At 43.9% G+C, this 14,862-nt stretch overlaps 1 protein-coding gene across 5 annotated transcripts; it reads left to right on the plus strand.

Annotated features, from left to right (window-relative positions):
* The first annotated feature begins 381 nt into the window (after window positions 1–381).
* On the plus strand, window positions 382–14,641 carry rgl3a (ral guanine nucleotide dissociation stimulator-like 3a). Of its 5 annotated transcripts, XM_042103819.1 has the most exons (19): window positions 382–524; window positions 1,088–1,199; window positions 2,014–2,200; window positions 5,547–5,836; window positions 6,444–6,488; window positions 6,726–6,895; window positions 7,077–7,240; window positions 7,351–7,599; window positions 8,035–8,138; window positions 8,374–8,458; window positions 9,202–9,276; window positions 9,795–9,881; window positions 10,119–10,151; window positions 10,351–10,472; window positions 10,870–10,962; window positions 11,123–11,258; window positions 11,724–12,023; window positions 12,292–12,406; window positions 12,653–14,641. In XM_042103819.1, the coding sequence occupies exons 3-19, from the start codon at window positions 2,030–2,032 to the stop codon at window positions 12,805–12,807; spliced, it is 2,394 nt and encodes a 797-aa protein (XP_041959753.1). In that variant the 5' UTR covers window positions 382–524; window positions 1,088–1,199; window positions 2,014–2,029; the 3' UTR covers window positions 12,808–14,641. The 5 variants fall into 5 exon arrangements, with proteins under 5 accessions (XP_041959753.1, XP_041959754.1, XP_041959751.1 ...); XM_042103820.1 differs by lacking the exon at window positions 382–524 and having other exon boundaries at window positions 953–1,201; window positions 2,010–2,200; XM_042103817.1 differs by lacking the exon at window positions 382–524 and having other exon boundaries at window positions 953–1,199.
* The last annotated feature ends 221 nt before the right edge of the window (window positions 14,642–14,862 follow it).

Below are 14,862 nucleotides of genomic sequence, written 5' to 3' on the forward strand. Positions count from 1 at the left end.
AGGGTGCATTCAAGGCACTTTGGAATGACAAGGACCGCCCCCGTGGCTACTTTGTTTTTCCCACAGCAACTGTTCATGTGCTTTGCCGTCGGAATGTGTGACAAACACGGATGCCACAGCAAAGGTTAAAACATACATTCACTAATCCTAAATAAACAACTGTATTTTCTTAAAATATAGTGTAAGACGCTTATGAAAGAAATATATGCAGCTTTCAAGTGACAAAAACGGCAAATTCCCAAGTTCACATTAAAACTGTTGGACATGAAAGGCCACATTGTATCAAGTTCTCTATCCAGATATGGATATTGTTGGCCATTAAAGTGACTACAATGCGTAGCCTAGGTTAATTGTAGCTTCATTGTGCGCAGTCGTCTATTGCCATGTAACACTGAATCATGGCGGGTCAGTTGTTTAGCTACACTAGCTGCCTCAGCTACCAGAGTGAGAGGTAGCCTGTACGATGAGTGATTAGGATGACATATCTGAAGAAGGCCAGCGCAAACCAGTAAACAGAGTTAAGGGTAAGAAGAAGTCATATGCATTCCAAGTCTACCATTCCTGCGTTACTGCAATCCAGTTCCTCACTACAGACAGAACTAGGCCTAATTGAGGCCTAGCCTTCACACAAACAGCCCTTTTGGAAGTAACTACAAAAAATGAACAATCTATTACTATTGTAGTATTGTTGAAATAGAGTTAAAACCCAAATACTTTTATGACAGTATTGAAAGTAATGAATTGTTTTAGTCTAAGCGCATGTTTATCACACTGCTTTGTTAACATTGTAGTGTATCAAAGGGGAAAACAGGATAGATGGGTGTAGGGACAGAGGGGCGGGGGTTATTCGAGGTTAATGAATTCTCAGTGCAAGGCGGAATAATGTTTTGTGACAGCCATTACATTTGTGGAGATAATTTACTAATTTCTGCCATTACACAACAGAGGGGCTGCATAGAGCGCGAACAAGAGAGGCAGGGGTTCCACAGGACTGAACCCCCATAACACAACAGGACAAGAAACAGTCAATGCCACATTCAGTCAATCACAGTGTCACTTTGTTATGCTCTGGATTGTGCCTCCTCAGATGCCTTGCTGTCTTGCTCAAGGAATGAACCCAAACGATATGGAAAGCGGTGGACTAGACGTTACTGCAGAGGGGCATTGACTTTTTTCATGAGAAAACCAAATCCATCACTGTAAGTAGACTGACTACATGTCTTATTCATGACTTTTTGTTGCTTGTTGTGTTCTGTATTAAAAAAACACCAATGTTTTTTTGTGTTACAGAATATGAGGACAAAGTATATTTTTTCAACCATAAGAATTAAGAACATAAATAATGTCTGAAAATCTGGGATTGACTTAGTGTAAAACCATTGGAATTAATTTCTTTTTTTAATTCAATATTTATCATAATCAACAAACATGACGCCCTTATGCAATTATCATGCAAGCATATCTTATCTGGGCAAGACTAATAAATGTGATTGAGTCAGAACTAAATGTTTATTCTGCTTGGGTAAACTTTTGTGTCGGTGCTTGGAAAACTCTTTTCATGCTGATGGCCCCTCCACAGTCAACTAATTTCACTTGAGGTCTACCTGCAAATCATTGTGGTGACCATTTACTCTGTCTCTTAAGTCAGCAACGTATCATTAGTTTGCTGTAAACACCTTCAGCAGGTTGTGTACTGTAGAGATGGTGTTGTTTTAATGGGAGAGTCACACACTGTTATCATATTGGGTGTTTCTGAGGAAGACGTGCTAGCCGTGTGCCGTAAACACATACACAGAATAAATAATTGATCACATATCAGAAGGAAAAATAGGAGTGGAGAAATGCATTAAGAATTAATGAAAGATGAATGAAGTGAATGTATGGATACGTTTTGTTCTATATACTCAGTACTGTATGCTATATACATATAAATATATAGCTATATAGCTCAGTACAACTCGAGATGGTATACGGTGTCTGTTAGATCATCATGCTCGTGTGCTCTGGCACTAGGTGTTGGTGGTGAAGCATGAGGTCCGTCCTGGTCGTGTCTGGTGGGGAGAAGGCTCGGCGGTCTCGCGTGGGCCAGATGAGAAGGCTGCTGTGTCTGGGTGGGCCCCACATGGAGGAGCCAGTGGATGTCAACTCTGGGGTGTGGCTCCAGAGCTTCCAGCTGCTGGACACCGAACAAAATGACCAGGTGTGTCCTTCCTGACAAGTGTCCTCCTGTCTGGGTTAGTAGACTTGCAACATTTCTGCCATAATGACTCATATTGATGACAGTGTTTTCTTGCATCTTTCACCTGTTGCTGTTGTGTTGTTGTTTGAGTTGGATCACTTCTTATTTTCACAATCAGTATTCAAAGCATCTCCTCAGAAATTATATAATTTATCTTAATCAAGCTACTATGTCATGCTTTCTCTTGAAATCAATAGACATATTTATTTATTTCTCATGTGATGGTTATATAGGCTATTGAAAGTATGTTACTGGAAAGTAATTGACAATTTATGGGAAATGGTTTTACCTTTGAACTTAGTTCACCCAGACTGTACACTCAGTGATGCCTGACAGGCTAAAATAGACTGGAGAAAGCTATACACTGTCACTAAGGAAGTAACGTTCCAGGAAGGAGAAATTTACCCAAGACAGGCACCTGCATCTTGTGGCTTTGCTGTGTTTTCTATTGTGTGTCGGAGAAATTATTACTGAAAAAAGAAGAATGTGACCTAAAATAAGATAGGCTACTCAGATCAAGCATGTGGTAAACCATCAATCAACCAAAAGATACTACATCTGTGTAAAGAGAGCCTGTGGTGAATAAAAAAAAACAGTGCTAATGCATAACATTATTAGCACTATTAATACATTATTTATTAATCCTATAAATTCATCCAGTAACCTTACATTTGTCTGAAGCGTGAATGAACTGTTTTCATTTTTCCTGCTAACAATAGACCCATGATGAGCACATATCTTCATGATGACATCAGTGGGGTGATCCTTAAAACAACACGCCCCTGTCAGCTGTCACCTGCACAATCACTATAGGCAAATGTAGGTTGACACCTGTGTCCATCAGAGGACATCATAGAGCTCTTCTCTCCTGACATCACTCTTATCTGAGTTTCATGGTAGTCTTACATACGTGATAAATACATTTAAACTCAGGTTTTTTGTCGCATAGCCGACAAGGGCAGGTCACTGCACATTCTTTTGTGCAATCCTATCTTTAACATGTTTAAGCAGATGCACACAGATGTCTTGGTGTTTTAAGGAACTTAAATTCCCTGACAACGGGAGCGTCGATAGTTTGGTCTATTTGGAGTATTTACCCTGGATGAAACTTCAGTTGAATTGGCTACCACGCCTTATCCACCCATTCTATTGAATCGTCGTTTAACGTCGACTTCGTCGGGTTTCCAGTCCCTCCCACCTGGCGTCTCAGTCATTGAGCAGGTGAACAAGTGTGAAACTGTTAAGTGTGTCTCAGCATTGGGCAAGAGTGTTGTGTACAAGGACTGCCAAAGAAACAGGACCCCGTTAACTTTAGAAGAATTACACTGACAGTAGCGCTTTTCTGGTCAAAATGCAATGGAACGCCGCTAATTTTCGGAACGGGATTTCGGTTTCGCCGTGCGTCAGTTGACATCAGCGAACAACTTGTAATTCAAGATTTCATTAACGTGGATTAAACTGAACTGCAAAAGAACTTCATTTTGGATACACTACATTGCAAACATGAATCCGTAAACAACTCACCTGTATTTAAAGGCATTTCCAGGTGCCCGAAGATATTATGGGGAAATGTCAACTTACGATGGTGAATATTTACGTAGCCATATAATTAGTTTATCAACTAATATAGGCTAGTTGATGTAATGTCGTGGGCACCTTTAAATGTAATAAAAGTGATTGTAGAGGCCTGCATGAAGTGATCCTACAAGATTCAGGGAAATATGCGCTCCCCTATAGCCTAGGCTACCCTTTTGTCATTTGGGTATTTTCAGCAAAACTTTAGATGCGTGCATGATTTAATTTTAGATTAATCTAAAATTACAGTATTATGTAGGCATAGTACAGCTTAAGTGCACAATCAATAGACTGTTATCTGTGTAACTTTAACATCTATTTGCAGCAGATAGCAGCTATTTGCAGAGTATTATATTCTAACAAAGCTCATTGGCTCACTTTAGGAAATTAGGCTACTTTGTGCATCCATCTAGACCTTGTATTATTGTCTCCAGACAGTATTGTTAAAATCAAACATATTGTAGAACAAATTGTAGGACTTTCCTGCATAATATTATGTGTATTATATATATTACTATTACCAATATCACAGTTGGCCATAAGTAGTGTACTGTATGTGTGCAGTAGCCATTGGGGAAATGGAGTCGGTAGCTTTTCAGCTGACTGAAACTGTAAAACCTGATCTACTCGCCTGAGGCGCAGTTCTCAACTGGCCTTAATGAAAGTGGTGATGTTTTGAACTGGGAATGGCATTGGAATTTTTGGGATGATGTTTAGCTGAATATAATTCAAATAATGCACCTTCCAGAGAGTGTGCAGTCTTGTGAAGATCTTCTCTGTGTATTTTAATGAAGGGGGATTTTCCTCTCTGCTGATTCCATGGAAGACAATGTCTCAAAAGAAGAAGCATTCTTTTATCTGGCTTGGAAATTCCATTGCCCTGTCCTCTTGCTTAACAGAGTTTCCTTTCCTGGTTGGCTTTAACTTGTACATTGATTGATGGACTGATAGATATCAGTGTTTGTTCATGGAAAGTATAAGGTTGTTTTTTTTTTTTTAATTATTTTTCATAATTTTGGAGAATTTTTGTTCATGTATTTGAAAGCCCCAGTGCTAGTTCTTCATGGACTTCTGGAAATAGGGTCTGGCAATCTGATATTTGAAGTGTGATCATGTATCCGGTACCTGCTGAAAGCCAGGCATAAGTCTTACCTCTCCATAGCTGTAATCCAAATACTTTGCTCTGAGTGTCCTCATGGACAATATGACTGGAAATAATAAGAAGGAAATGGCCTCCATACAGGAATCTGTTTCATCCAGCACTATTGCGGAAAGGCTTTGGTTTTTACCAGAACTGTAAAATATTTTTATATACCACACCCCTATCAAATAGCATCAGGTGTTTTTCTTCTGTTTTTATTGGAATATGAAAAAAACATACATTGGACCTCAGTGAGTCACTTGAAGCGATTCTCTAGGTCTTGGTTATGCTATAAAATTAAAAGCTCTCAGTCACTCCATTCATATGGACAAATTGTGGACCCTGTCAGTGTAGCACGAAAAGGTATCAATAGGAGGGCTAAAGGTCTTGAACCATAAATATGACGATGGGTGCTGTTATGATAACACACCTACAGTCTATCAACCATATTAAAATGATTATGTGTGAAATCAGTTAATGATCATATGACCATATAGGTCAAAGGTGCAGCCTAGAAGATGTCCTGGACCAGGTATCGTGGGAGTGTGGGATGAGTAATGTTTATCCTTCCTTCCTTGTCTTCATCCTCAGGATCCTGTGCAGGAGTGGGCTGATGAGGTGGAAGACAACGTTGTATATGGGGTCACTCTGCGCCGTGAGCCTGTCCAGTCACCCACGGAACCAGCAGAGGACCAGCCCGTGTTCAGCTGTGTTCAGTACCGCACCCATAAGGTCCGCAGGGTCAAGGCGGCCACCTTAGACCGCCTGGTGGACCAACTACTATATCCAGAATGCCAGGACCCCGACTACAGCCGCATCTTCCTATCCACTTACCGAGCCTTCACCGAGCCCAGCACCCTCATCCAGGTGCTTTTCCAGAGGTGAGAACATAAGGAAGAGTTAACATTTATGATCTGGACACAATCCAGTGCTGATTTATCAACATAATATTACTTTAATGGAAAACTATTAAGGGTGCACTTGAGACCTTAATACATACCGGTATGTGCTTTTCAGTATAATGTTGTACTTGTGACTGTTTAGCAAAAAAAAAAAAGAAGTTACCCTACTTTTAAGTAGAACGCAAAACCTTCAAAATAGAAACCTGATAATATCACAGAAATAATGAAGACTTTATTTTTAATGATGTGTGGGAACATCCATATTATTGCGAAAGATATTTATCTGAAGGAGGAGGAAATTAGTCACCCCACTAATATTTGGAATTCCGTGGAAGGGAAGACAAAGGTACTCAACAGGTTTTTAATCACATGACCGGCTTTTCAGAAGTATTCTGATCGCACAGAACCACCACAAGAGCACTTGCCAGGTCTCCTCTGTTACAGATGGCTGGCTGGTATGTCAGCGGTCACATTGCTAGAAACCAGTCAAGCAGCCTTAAGCATCCTCATACCAGTCAGCTCTCATAGAATCACAAAACCACATCTGCAAAAGTCAACCGAAACCTCTCTATGTGTGTCTCTGCAGGGATGATATGGTTGTTAATCTGGACAACACCGTCTGCCTCCGGAGGTGAGTGGAAGCCATGTTGGCCAACTGTCTGAAAATAAGAACAGCGACTCTGTCGTGTAATGCAGATCAAGTTGACCCTAATCAGTATCTGTCTTGAGACGTTTGGTCACTGGTCTGCTTCCTCCCCAACAGTCTGAAAATAAGAACAGCGACTCTGTAGTGTGATTCAGATCAAGTTGACCCTAATCAGTATCTGTCTTGAGACGTTTGGTCACTGGTCTGCTTCCTGCCCAACAGTCCCCTGCTGCCCCTGATCCACATGTGGCTGGAGGAGCTCCACGAGGACCTGCGGGAGCCTCCGCAGCACCCCACCCTCAGGCTGCTGGTCAGCCACCTCCGCCACCGCCTCTGCTTCCGCCGCCTCGCCTGCCAGGCTAAGGCCCTCCTCAAGAAGTTCCTAGAGGAAGGTATGTGGCCTGAAACTGATCTGGAGTCAGTAGGTTCCTCTTATATAGGGAGTGATTCTTCCTACGTCTATAGAGATGAGCCTTTTACTGCTGAGTTTCTGACCTGCATGTGCAGGATTAAGTGGGTTGTTTTAACACGGTTGGACTGTGATTGATTTTAGCTTGTGATTGTTGTTAACAGATCGCCAGACCGGCACTGCTGCCACTGCAGCTGAACCCAGCGCAGCCACACCAGACGAGGGATCGGGGGTTCTGAGCAGCGAGGTCAGAGCCACTGATCTACCACTTAACTTCATGGACTTCACAGCACAGGACATCGCAATGCAGCTAACACAACTGGACGCCGTGAGTGGTTTTGCCTTCAAGCTAATCAGTCTTATTCTTCCTTTTCTCATTGGGCTGGACCTCTGTTTCTCCTTCTTGCTGACCTCTGCCCCATTCTCTTCCTCCTCTAGAAGCTCTTTGTCAAAGTGGTGCCATTCCACTGTGTGGGGTGCGTGTGGTCCCAGCGAGACAAGAAGGAGAACCGCCACATCGCCCCAACGGTGCGTGCCACCATTGCCCAGTTCAACGCCGTCACCAACCGGGTGATCACCTCGCTGCTGTGCCACCCCCCTGCGCCGCCCGGCGCCTCTCCCCGCTGCTCGTCCAGCAGCCCCACACAGAGGGCCAGGGTCATCGAGAAGTGGATCTCTGTGGCGCAGGTCAGTACCGTCCGCCAGTGCTGTCTGGTTTTACCCCAGAAAAAAGAAAAGGCAATGTTTGATAGCTTGAGAAGATCCCAGGGTGGAAATGAGTTATGGTTCCATAGAGGTTGTAGCTTTTGGACATCACCATTACTAGTTGCTATGTTACATACTGTGTGATTGATCTTTTGGACATCACCATGACTAGTTTCTATGTTACATACTGTGTGATTGATCTTTTGGACATCACCATGACTAGTTGCTATGTTCCATACTGTGTGATTGATCTTTTGGACTTCACCATGACTGGTTGCTATGTTACATACTGTGTGATTGATATTTTGGACATCACCATGACTGATTGATCTGAAAGATCCATCTGAGTGGTGCAGATGTGTGAGCTGCCTGTGTGACCAGTGGCTGATGTGTGTCTGTGTTTCTCTGGAACTTCAGGAGTGCAGGCAGCTGAGGAACTTCTCCTCCTTGCGAGCGATCCTATCTGCACTGCAGTCTAATGCAGTCTACAGGCTCAAGAGGACCTGGGCAGCGGTCAGCAGGTACTGTAGGTCACCTCGGTGTGGCAAAGGCAATGAGCTTTTGGGGAAATTAGCGCATTAGCCCAGAGTACATGCCATCCTCTTACCTAACTCTGGGATAGACGGCTAATACGCTTATTTCCCAAAAAGGCTCTTTTAAAGTTCCTTTCAATTATATAAAGATAATTTGATTGATGGCAGAACTAAAAAAAAGTTTCAAAGTTGTAATGAGTGCTGTGTCCACTTGTCATTGCAGGGAGAGCCTTGAAGCCTTTGATCAGCTGTGTGAGACGTTCCCTGATGAGAACTGTGTGCTGACCAGCAGGGAGATCTTGGTCGAGGTCAGTATGCCCCACATGTTCATCTTAATGTGTGCACAAAGCAGAGCTCGAGAGGAACCACAACTCTCTGGCCGAGCACTTTCCATTGTCTACCGCATCGGCGTAGCGCTAACGTCATCGGCCGGAGCTAATGGCCTAGCGTTGCTTTTTTCCGATGCCGCAGGACCGGTATCAGTGTTTGAACAACGATAAGCTTGTTCTCACATGCAGCCCGGTCCATACTTTATCCCACCATAAAAGCCTCATTGTATATCCGAGGCAATCAAACATCAATGTCTCATGCAGTTTGTGTGGGAGACACCAAGGGAGTAAATTACAGTCACGCACACCTGTGAAGGAGGGCCTGTTTCAATAGGCACCTGCAGCTGAATGGGTGCAGCTTCAGATTGATTTTTATTTACAGTGCAACTTTCACATGGGACCAACCTCAGGCCGTACCACCTGCTGCTCGAGCCCTGAGTAAACATGAGGTCCTCTTTAAGTACTTAAGCATAACGCACTACATAAAAAGGAGTGTAATGAGCTTGAGTTTATTGTGCAGAGGGAGTTTATTCTTTGTGTCCAGACCAGAGGTTCCTCTCACACCCAACACAATTACTTGACTACATGTCAGATTATAACACTACTTGACAGGTAATTTCCGACGTGTGGATACGTAGTCCTGAGACTGTCATGCTGCCAAGGTCAGAGGTCAGAGTTGTTTGGACATGAAAATAAATAACCAATCACTTTCCTTCCCTCAGGAGGGCAGCCAGTCTCCAGAGGAGAACCCTGCTGCTCCCAAGTCCCCCAAACTCTGTCCTCTGTCCAGGCAGCTTGTGAGTACTTATTTTCATATGCGTTCATGTGAAACGTTTATCATCTATATTACTGTCTAATATTAAGCACAAGTATAGACTTTAGACCCATAATAAAACCAGCCCACAGAGTTCCTTATTGGACTGAAGCCAGAGCAGCCAAAGGGAAATGAGAAAAAGTGATTATGCCAGTTAAGCAGAATCCGCAGGTTTATGGAGGCTCTTCTGGGAGAAGAAAGAGGAACTCTGAAAAGAAGTGATTTATTTCAGTCCTGGACAGAGTTTCGGCTTCTCTAAAAGTCACATGCAGACATTCCCAAAGTCCAGTGTCCTCTAATGACACCATGACCGCAAATAATCAGTTTTTACTACCCTCACATTCACGTTATGAGTGTCTTAGGAAGTTGTATTAGTTCAGGCCATACTAAATTAATTGTATCGAGAGGGTATGTGTAGTGGTAAATAACCCATCTGTGGTGTTGCGTATCAATAGTGTCTGGTGATCGTGCTAATGTGTTATTGTTTGACCCTTGGAACAGGGCACCAGCAGCGGAATCATCCCTTACCTGGGCACTTACCTAACCGTCCTCACCATGCTGGACACGGCGCTGATGGACACAGTCGAGGTGAGCGCAGCATGACGTCTTTGTTGTCAGTGCCCACATGTACAGCAGCCTTCCTCATGATCTCTGCTGTCACCTATCTGATCTGTCACACTTACATCACCCCATGATGTGTTGAGTCATGGTCATGGACAAAGTGAGCAGAGAGGCCAAATGGAATATATATATATATATTAAAAATTAATAGATATTTACTTATTTGTGTATTTAATCTCATCTCTGGGTGTCTGTTATTGACAGAGCGGACTCATCAACTTTGAGAAGCGGAGAAGGGTAAGTGCTGTTCTGTGTGTTTCACCTTCATGGCTGTAGAACAGAAAAGACCCAGTGCGTCACGCAGCCCTAACAAATCATACAGCAGTCAGTCACTATGGCATTTACAAGAGCAGTTAGCAAGTTATTAGTTCTAGGCTCACATGCTGTCAGCCATGTTTATAGCGGTCTCCGCTGGTGTGTGTGTGTGTGTCCACAGGAGTTTGAGATCCTCGCCCAGATCAGGCAGCTGCAGGCCTCCTGCTCCAACTACAGGTTGAAGCCGCACCCCCACATCTGCTCCTGGCTGACCGAGGGTAGTCTACTCACTGACCAACAGAGGTACGGCTACTGGCAGGAAGGGATGAGGGACACCACTGCTATGATGACCTACTCTACCCGTGTGTCATGTCAGAGTGTTGTGTCCCATTATATACTGTTGTTAGTCATACAACTTTTCTCCATGAAACACTGCTGTAAATCAAGGCAGCACTTCTAATACCCAACACATAGCTCCATACAGATAACTTGTCTTTGTTGTATTGTTTTATTTGTTTGTTATTGTGTTTCCTTGCCTTCCTACTATGTAAAGCGACCTTGGGTTTGAGAAAGGCGCTATATAAAATAAACTTATTATTTATTATTAATACACCTCTGTATGTTCTCATTCTGCTCCATAATCTGGCGCTGCTTAACAGCTTGATAGTTTAATGATGGCACTCTCCTCTGTTGTTGGTAGCTATGAGCTGTCTCGAGGCCTGGAGCCCCCAGTGGACCCCTGTCCTGGTTCTCCCAGATGGAGTCACCGCCTCCTCACCAAGAAGATCTCCTCGTAAGTGTCCCAAGCAGATGCTTGCGCTGCCACCTCACCTGCATTGGAGGATGCAACTGATAAAACAAATAAGACATCCCCTCACTCAGTGTACTGTAGCTGTGTGTGTGTGTGTGTGTGTGCTCTGTGAGTAACTGTAGGGTTTGTGTTGCTGTTCCAGGTTCCTGAGCCACAGTGAGGGCTCGGGCAGGAAGACTCATGCCGACCAGATCAGCGTGTCCTCGTCCGGCTCCAGCGGCTCGGAGATGGAGGACCTGTCCAGCCCTAGCTCCACGCCGCTCCAACTCAAACTCCAGGCATGTGTCTAGAACAGCTTTTTCACAACTGATGTGAAGCTCCCAGAGTAGACTTCTGTTTCGTAAAGTTTCATGAACTGGGTCTTGACCTGCTCCTGAGTGGCGCCAGTAGAATCTTGATGTCCTTGGCATGTTTCTGAGAGAGTGTTTGCTGTTCTGCTGAGACTCTGGCCTGATAGGACTGCTCTGTGCCGTGTGCAGCAGCTGATGTACTGTAGGGCAAAGGGTAGTACAACCAGATGTACTGTAGGGCAAAGGGTAGTACAACCAGATGGCACATTAGCTAATACAGGGAGTAAAACCCATTTAAAACAGTGTTTGTATCATGTATGAGTAACTAGATGTTCTGGAACATGACACATCAGGTTCAGGTAGCACCAGGTGCTCACACTAGATGTTCTGGAACATGACACATCAGGTTCAGGTAGCACCAGGTGCTCATCCTGCGTGTGTCCCTTTGTCCAGTCTCTGTCCAGCTCCTGTCAGAATGTGGCTGAGGACTTCACCCCGTGCTCATCTGCGTCCCCCACTCCGTCCACCTCCTCCTGCAGCTCCTCCCAGGCCGAGCTGACCCCCCTCAGCCCCGACAGCTCCTCCTCCTCCATCTCCTCCTCCATCTCCACCTCCTCCTCCTCCTCCTCCTCTGCCTCCCCACCGCCATGCGCCTCCACCCATCCGGTCTACAACAAGCAGGTGGCCGACTCCTGCATCGTCAGGGTCAGCGTGGAGTTTAGCACCAATTGCAACGTCTACAAGAGCATCCTGGTGAGTCCAGTGTGGAATGTCGTGTTTACATTCTCTGTAGGAATGGTGAGCTGTTTGTATATAAACGTACATTATATTTATAAAGCCTCCTGAGGTCAGAATGGTTCTACAATACATTGTTTCTACTCTCAGAACAATGGTGTCCTCAATAGGCTTCATAAATATCTGTGGATTGACGTTGATTTGAATTTTAGCGTTGACCTTCCTGCTGTCCCCGTAGTGAGGTAGTTTTCCTGGACTAAATCTATGGCTATGTTTTTGTCCCCAGCTGACCAGTCAGGATAAGACGGCACAGGTCGTCCAGAGGGCTCTGGAGAAGCACAACCTGGAGGGGATGAGTTGCCATGACTTCAGCCTTAGTCAGGTGCTGTCCCAGGACAAAGGTGAGCACACTCGACCAGAGAACAACAGCTCTGTGTCCCAGCAGTCCTTTGATAGAGGAAGTGAGTGCAAACCAATCCAGTGGAACTGGTTCTCTTGGCCAACTAGAAGTCAGCATGCGTTGAGAAGAAAAGGAAATCATTAATATGTAATCAGAAACTCTGTGTTCACCCAGAGGCATTCTGATAGCTCTGATTAACAGCTCAGCTCTGCTCCCTCTGACGGCCTCCTGTTTTTCTTTTCTCCAGAGTTGCTGATCCCAGACAAAGCCAACGTGTTCTACGCCATGTGCACGTCGGCCAACTACGACTTTGTGCTCAGGCAGCGCTGGCGGAGCCACAGCAGAACTCTGGGGTCCTCCTCTAGCCCCGGCGCTGTGGGCCGATGGCGGCACGGCAAGTGAACGCCACTGCTTGTCAGGGCGGCCGTTAGTGGTCACTATAGCTCAGGAGCACCCCCTGCTGCTCGTTTGTGCAACTACATGTGGTGAAGGAGCGCACGCATCTGTCTACCTGAGCAGCTGTGTGCACACTGTGCATAGTTAGAAACGTTTAGTGTAAAACATCAGGTAAGGGATCAGATAATGCTCAGATCTCACACTCACAAAGAAGGAAAGGAAAGGACATGGGAAACGTGCAATGACAAGAATAGAAAAAGAAGAAGGCACAAGTCTCTTGGGAACTAACTTTGGAATTCGACAGAAAAGGATACAAGTCGGAATGGTTCTTATTAAAAAGGACAAGGCTCTGTTCAGCAATGATCCCCATAAACATCTCAGCACTTTAGTACACTGCTGGCAGACCACTGCACTAGCTGCTCTCATTCTGCAGTTTGCTCAGTGGATGGTGTGAAGGAGTGGCTCGTGATCTGAAGTGAAAAGAGCATTCTGGTGAAGCGAGGTCTAGTTTATAGAGAACTGTTTTACTCTGCAGTGATTCCCACAGTGTGGTCCAAGCAGCAGGCACATTGCCACTTTGTAATAGGCAATGCGACGGACCTTAGCGATGGGACACAGACAAAGACCTCAAAGGACAAAGAAATGAGCAGTGAACTCTGGTGCAACTGGGCAAATGTTGGAGTGAGTTTGGCCACACAACCGTCGGCCGGAGAGAGTGCAAACAAGCAGACCAGCAAAGGAATCATGGGAACTGCTTGTGTGACCAGACTGATGGTCCAGTGAGGGACTAAAATGTTTTGATCCTTTCTCTAACACAAACCTGCAATATGCTACTGCTTTTAGGCTAATAATTATTACTGAGAATTATAAATATACGGTTAATTGAAGAGAAATTTATAAGTATCGAAAAATGTTTGAGACTAGATTTTTTTTCAGTCTTAATTCATTTTAATGGCATTACATTTCAGTGTTAATTTTTCAGAAGTATGTTTGCGAAATGTGAATGCGATCGTTTTTGCGAATGTGATGTTTTTGTTTATGTCTGTCAGCTAATGAAATTCATGCTTTGAGGACCTTTTTTAAACTTTAATTATAACATGAGTATAAATGAGCAGGACATGCACACCTATGTTTGGGACATCCACCATTACTTGTGCACTCTGTAGTGAACGAGTGGAGGTTCTTAACACAGGGTGGACTAACCTATAACTAACGAGGTAGCAGCACTGTCCTGTGTGTGTTCAAGTTCATTCCATTTGTGTTTAAGGAAGGATTTTGTGTTTAATGAAGGATTTTGTGTTTAATGAAGGATTTTGTGTTTAATGAAGGATTTTTTTGTTTTCAGACAAAAAGCCAACACAAGCTAGAAATGTATGTTCTCTGATGCCTCATAATGAGCTTATCTAAAGAGTAATGTGATTCGGAGAAGCAGAGTGACCATAATGAGTTTATCTAAAGTTATGTGACTCGGAGAAGCAGAGTGACCATAGGAATGTGTCTGAGCGATACTGGACATGTGTTTTGAGTGTTCATGTTTGGTCGCTGGAATCATGAATGAGGTCAGCCAGATGATTGTGTAATAGAGCTCCGTGTGGTCAGATATAGAACAGCGGTGGTGAAGCAAATTCGCGCAAGTGACGTGCAAACATGGTTAAAACGGTTAAAGTCTCTCAAATGCACAAAGGACTTCTACTTCAAATGCCAGCAGGATGCCAGCAAGGCTTTGTGTACTGTATGTAGTAACTGTATGTCTGAATGGTTTGTGTGTAAGGTTAAATTATTTCAAGCACTCTTGCCTATATTTTAAACTATGAAATATTAAATAAAAGTTAATATAACATCTTTTTCTCATGCCTTTTGTATTCAACATAGTTTAGGTACAATATATTGGTTATACAATGGGTTCTGTTGTTGAAATTCTTAATTCTGAAATTGCAAATCACAAGTTCAAACCATCATGTCCTAACCTGTTATGTGTGTGTGTGTGTGTGTGTTAATTTGCATATAGGAGAAGTAGGCTATATGCCTATAAAGGACTATTCAATTGCAAGTTGCAGCTCT

The sequence above is a fragment of the Alosa sapidissima genome, chromosome 9 (assembly GCF_018492685.1).
Source record: "Alosa sapidissima isolate fAloSap1 chromosome 9, fAloSap1.pri, whole genome shotgun sequence".
Classification (NCBI taxonomy): Eukaryota; Metazoa; Chordata; class Actinopteri; order Clupeiformes; family Clupeidae; genus Alosa; species Alosa sapidissima.

What these genes read in the sequence shown, in the direction of transcription:
- rgl3a (XM_042103819.1), top strand. Translation starts at nt 2,030, where the DNA reads ATGAGGTCCGTCCTGGTCGTGTCTGGTGGGGAGAAGGCTCGGCGGTCT. An exon ending in ATCCAGGTGCTTTTCCAGAG is followed by an intron (nt 5,837 to 6,443) that starts GTGAGAACATAA and finishes GTGTCTCTGCAG; the next exon opens with GGATGATATGGTTGTTAATC. An exon ending in CGCTCCAACTCAAACTCCAG is followed by an intron (nt 11,259 to 11,723) that starts GCATGTGTCTAG and finishes CCCTTTGTCCAG; the next exon opens with TCTCTGTCCAGCTCCTGTCA.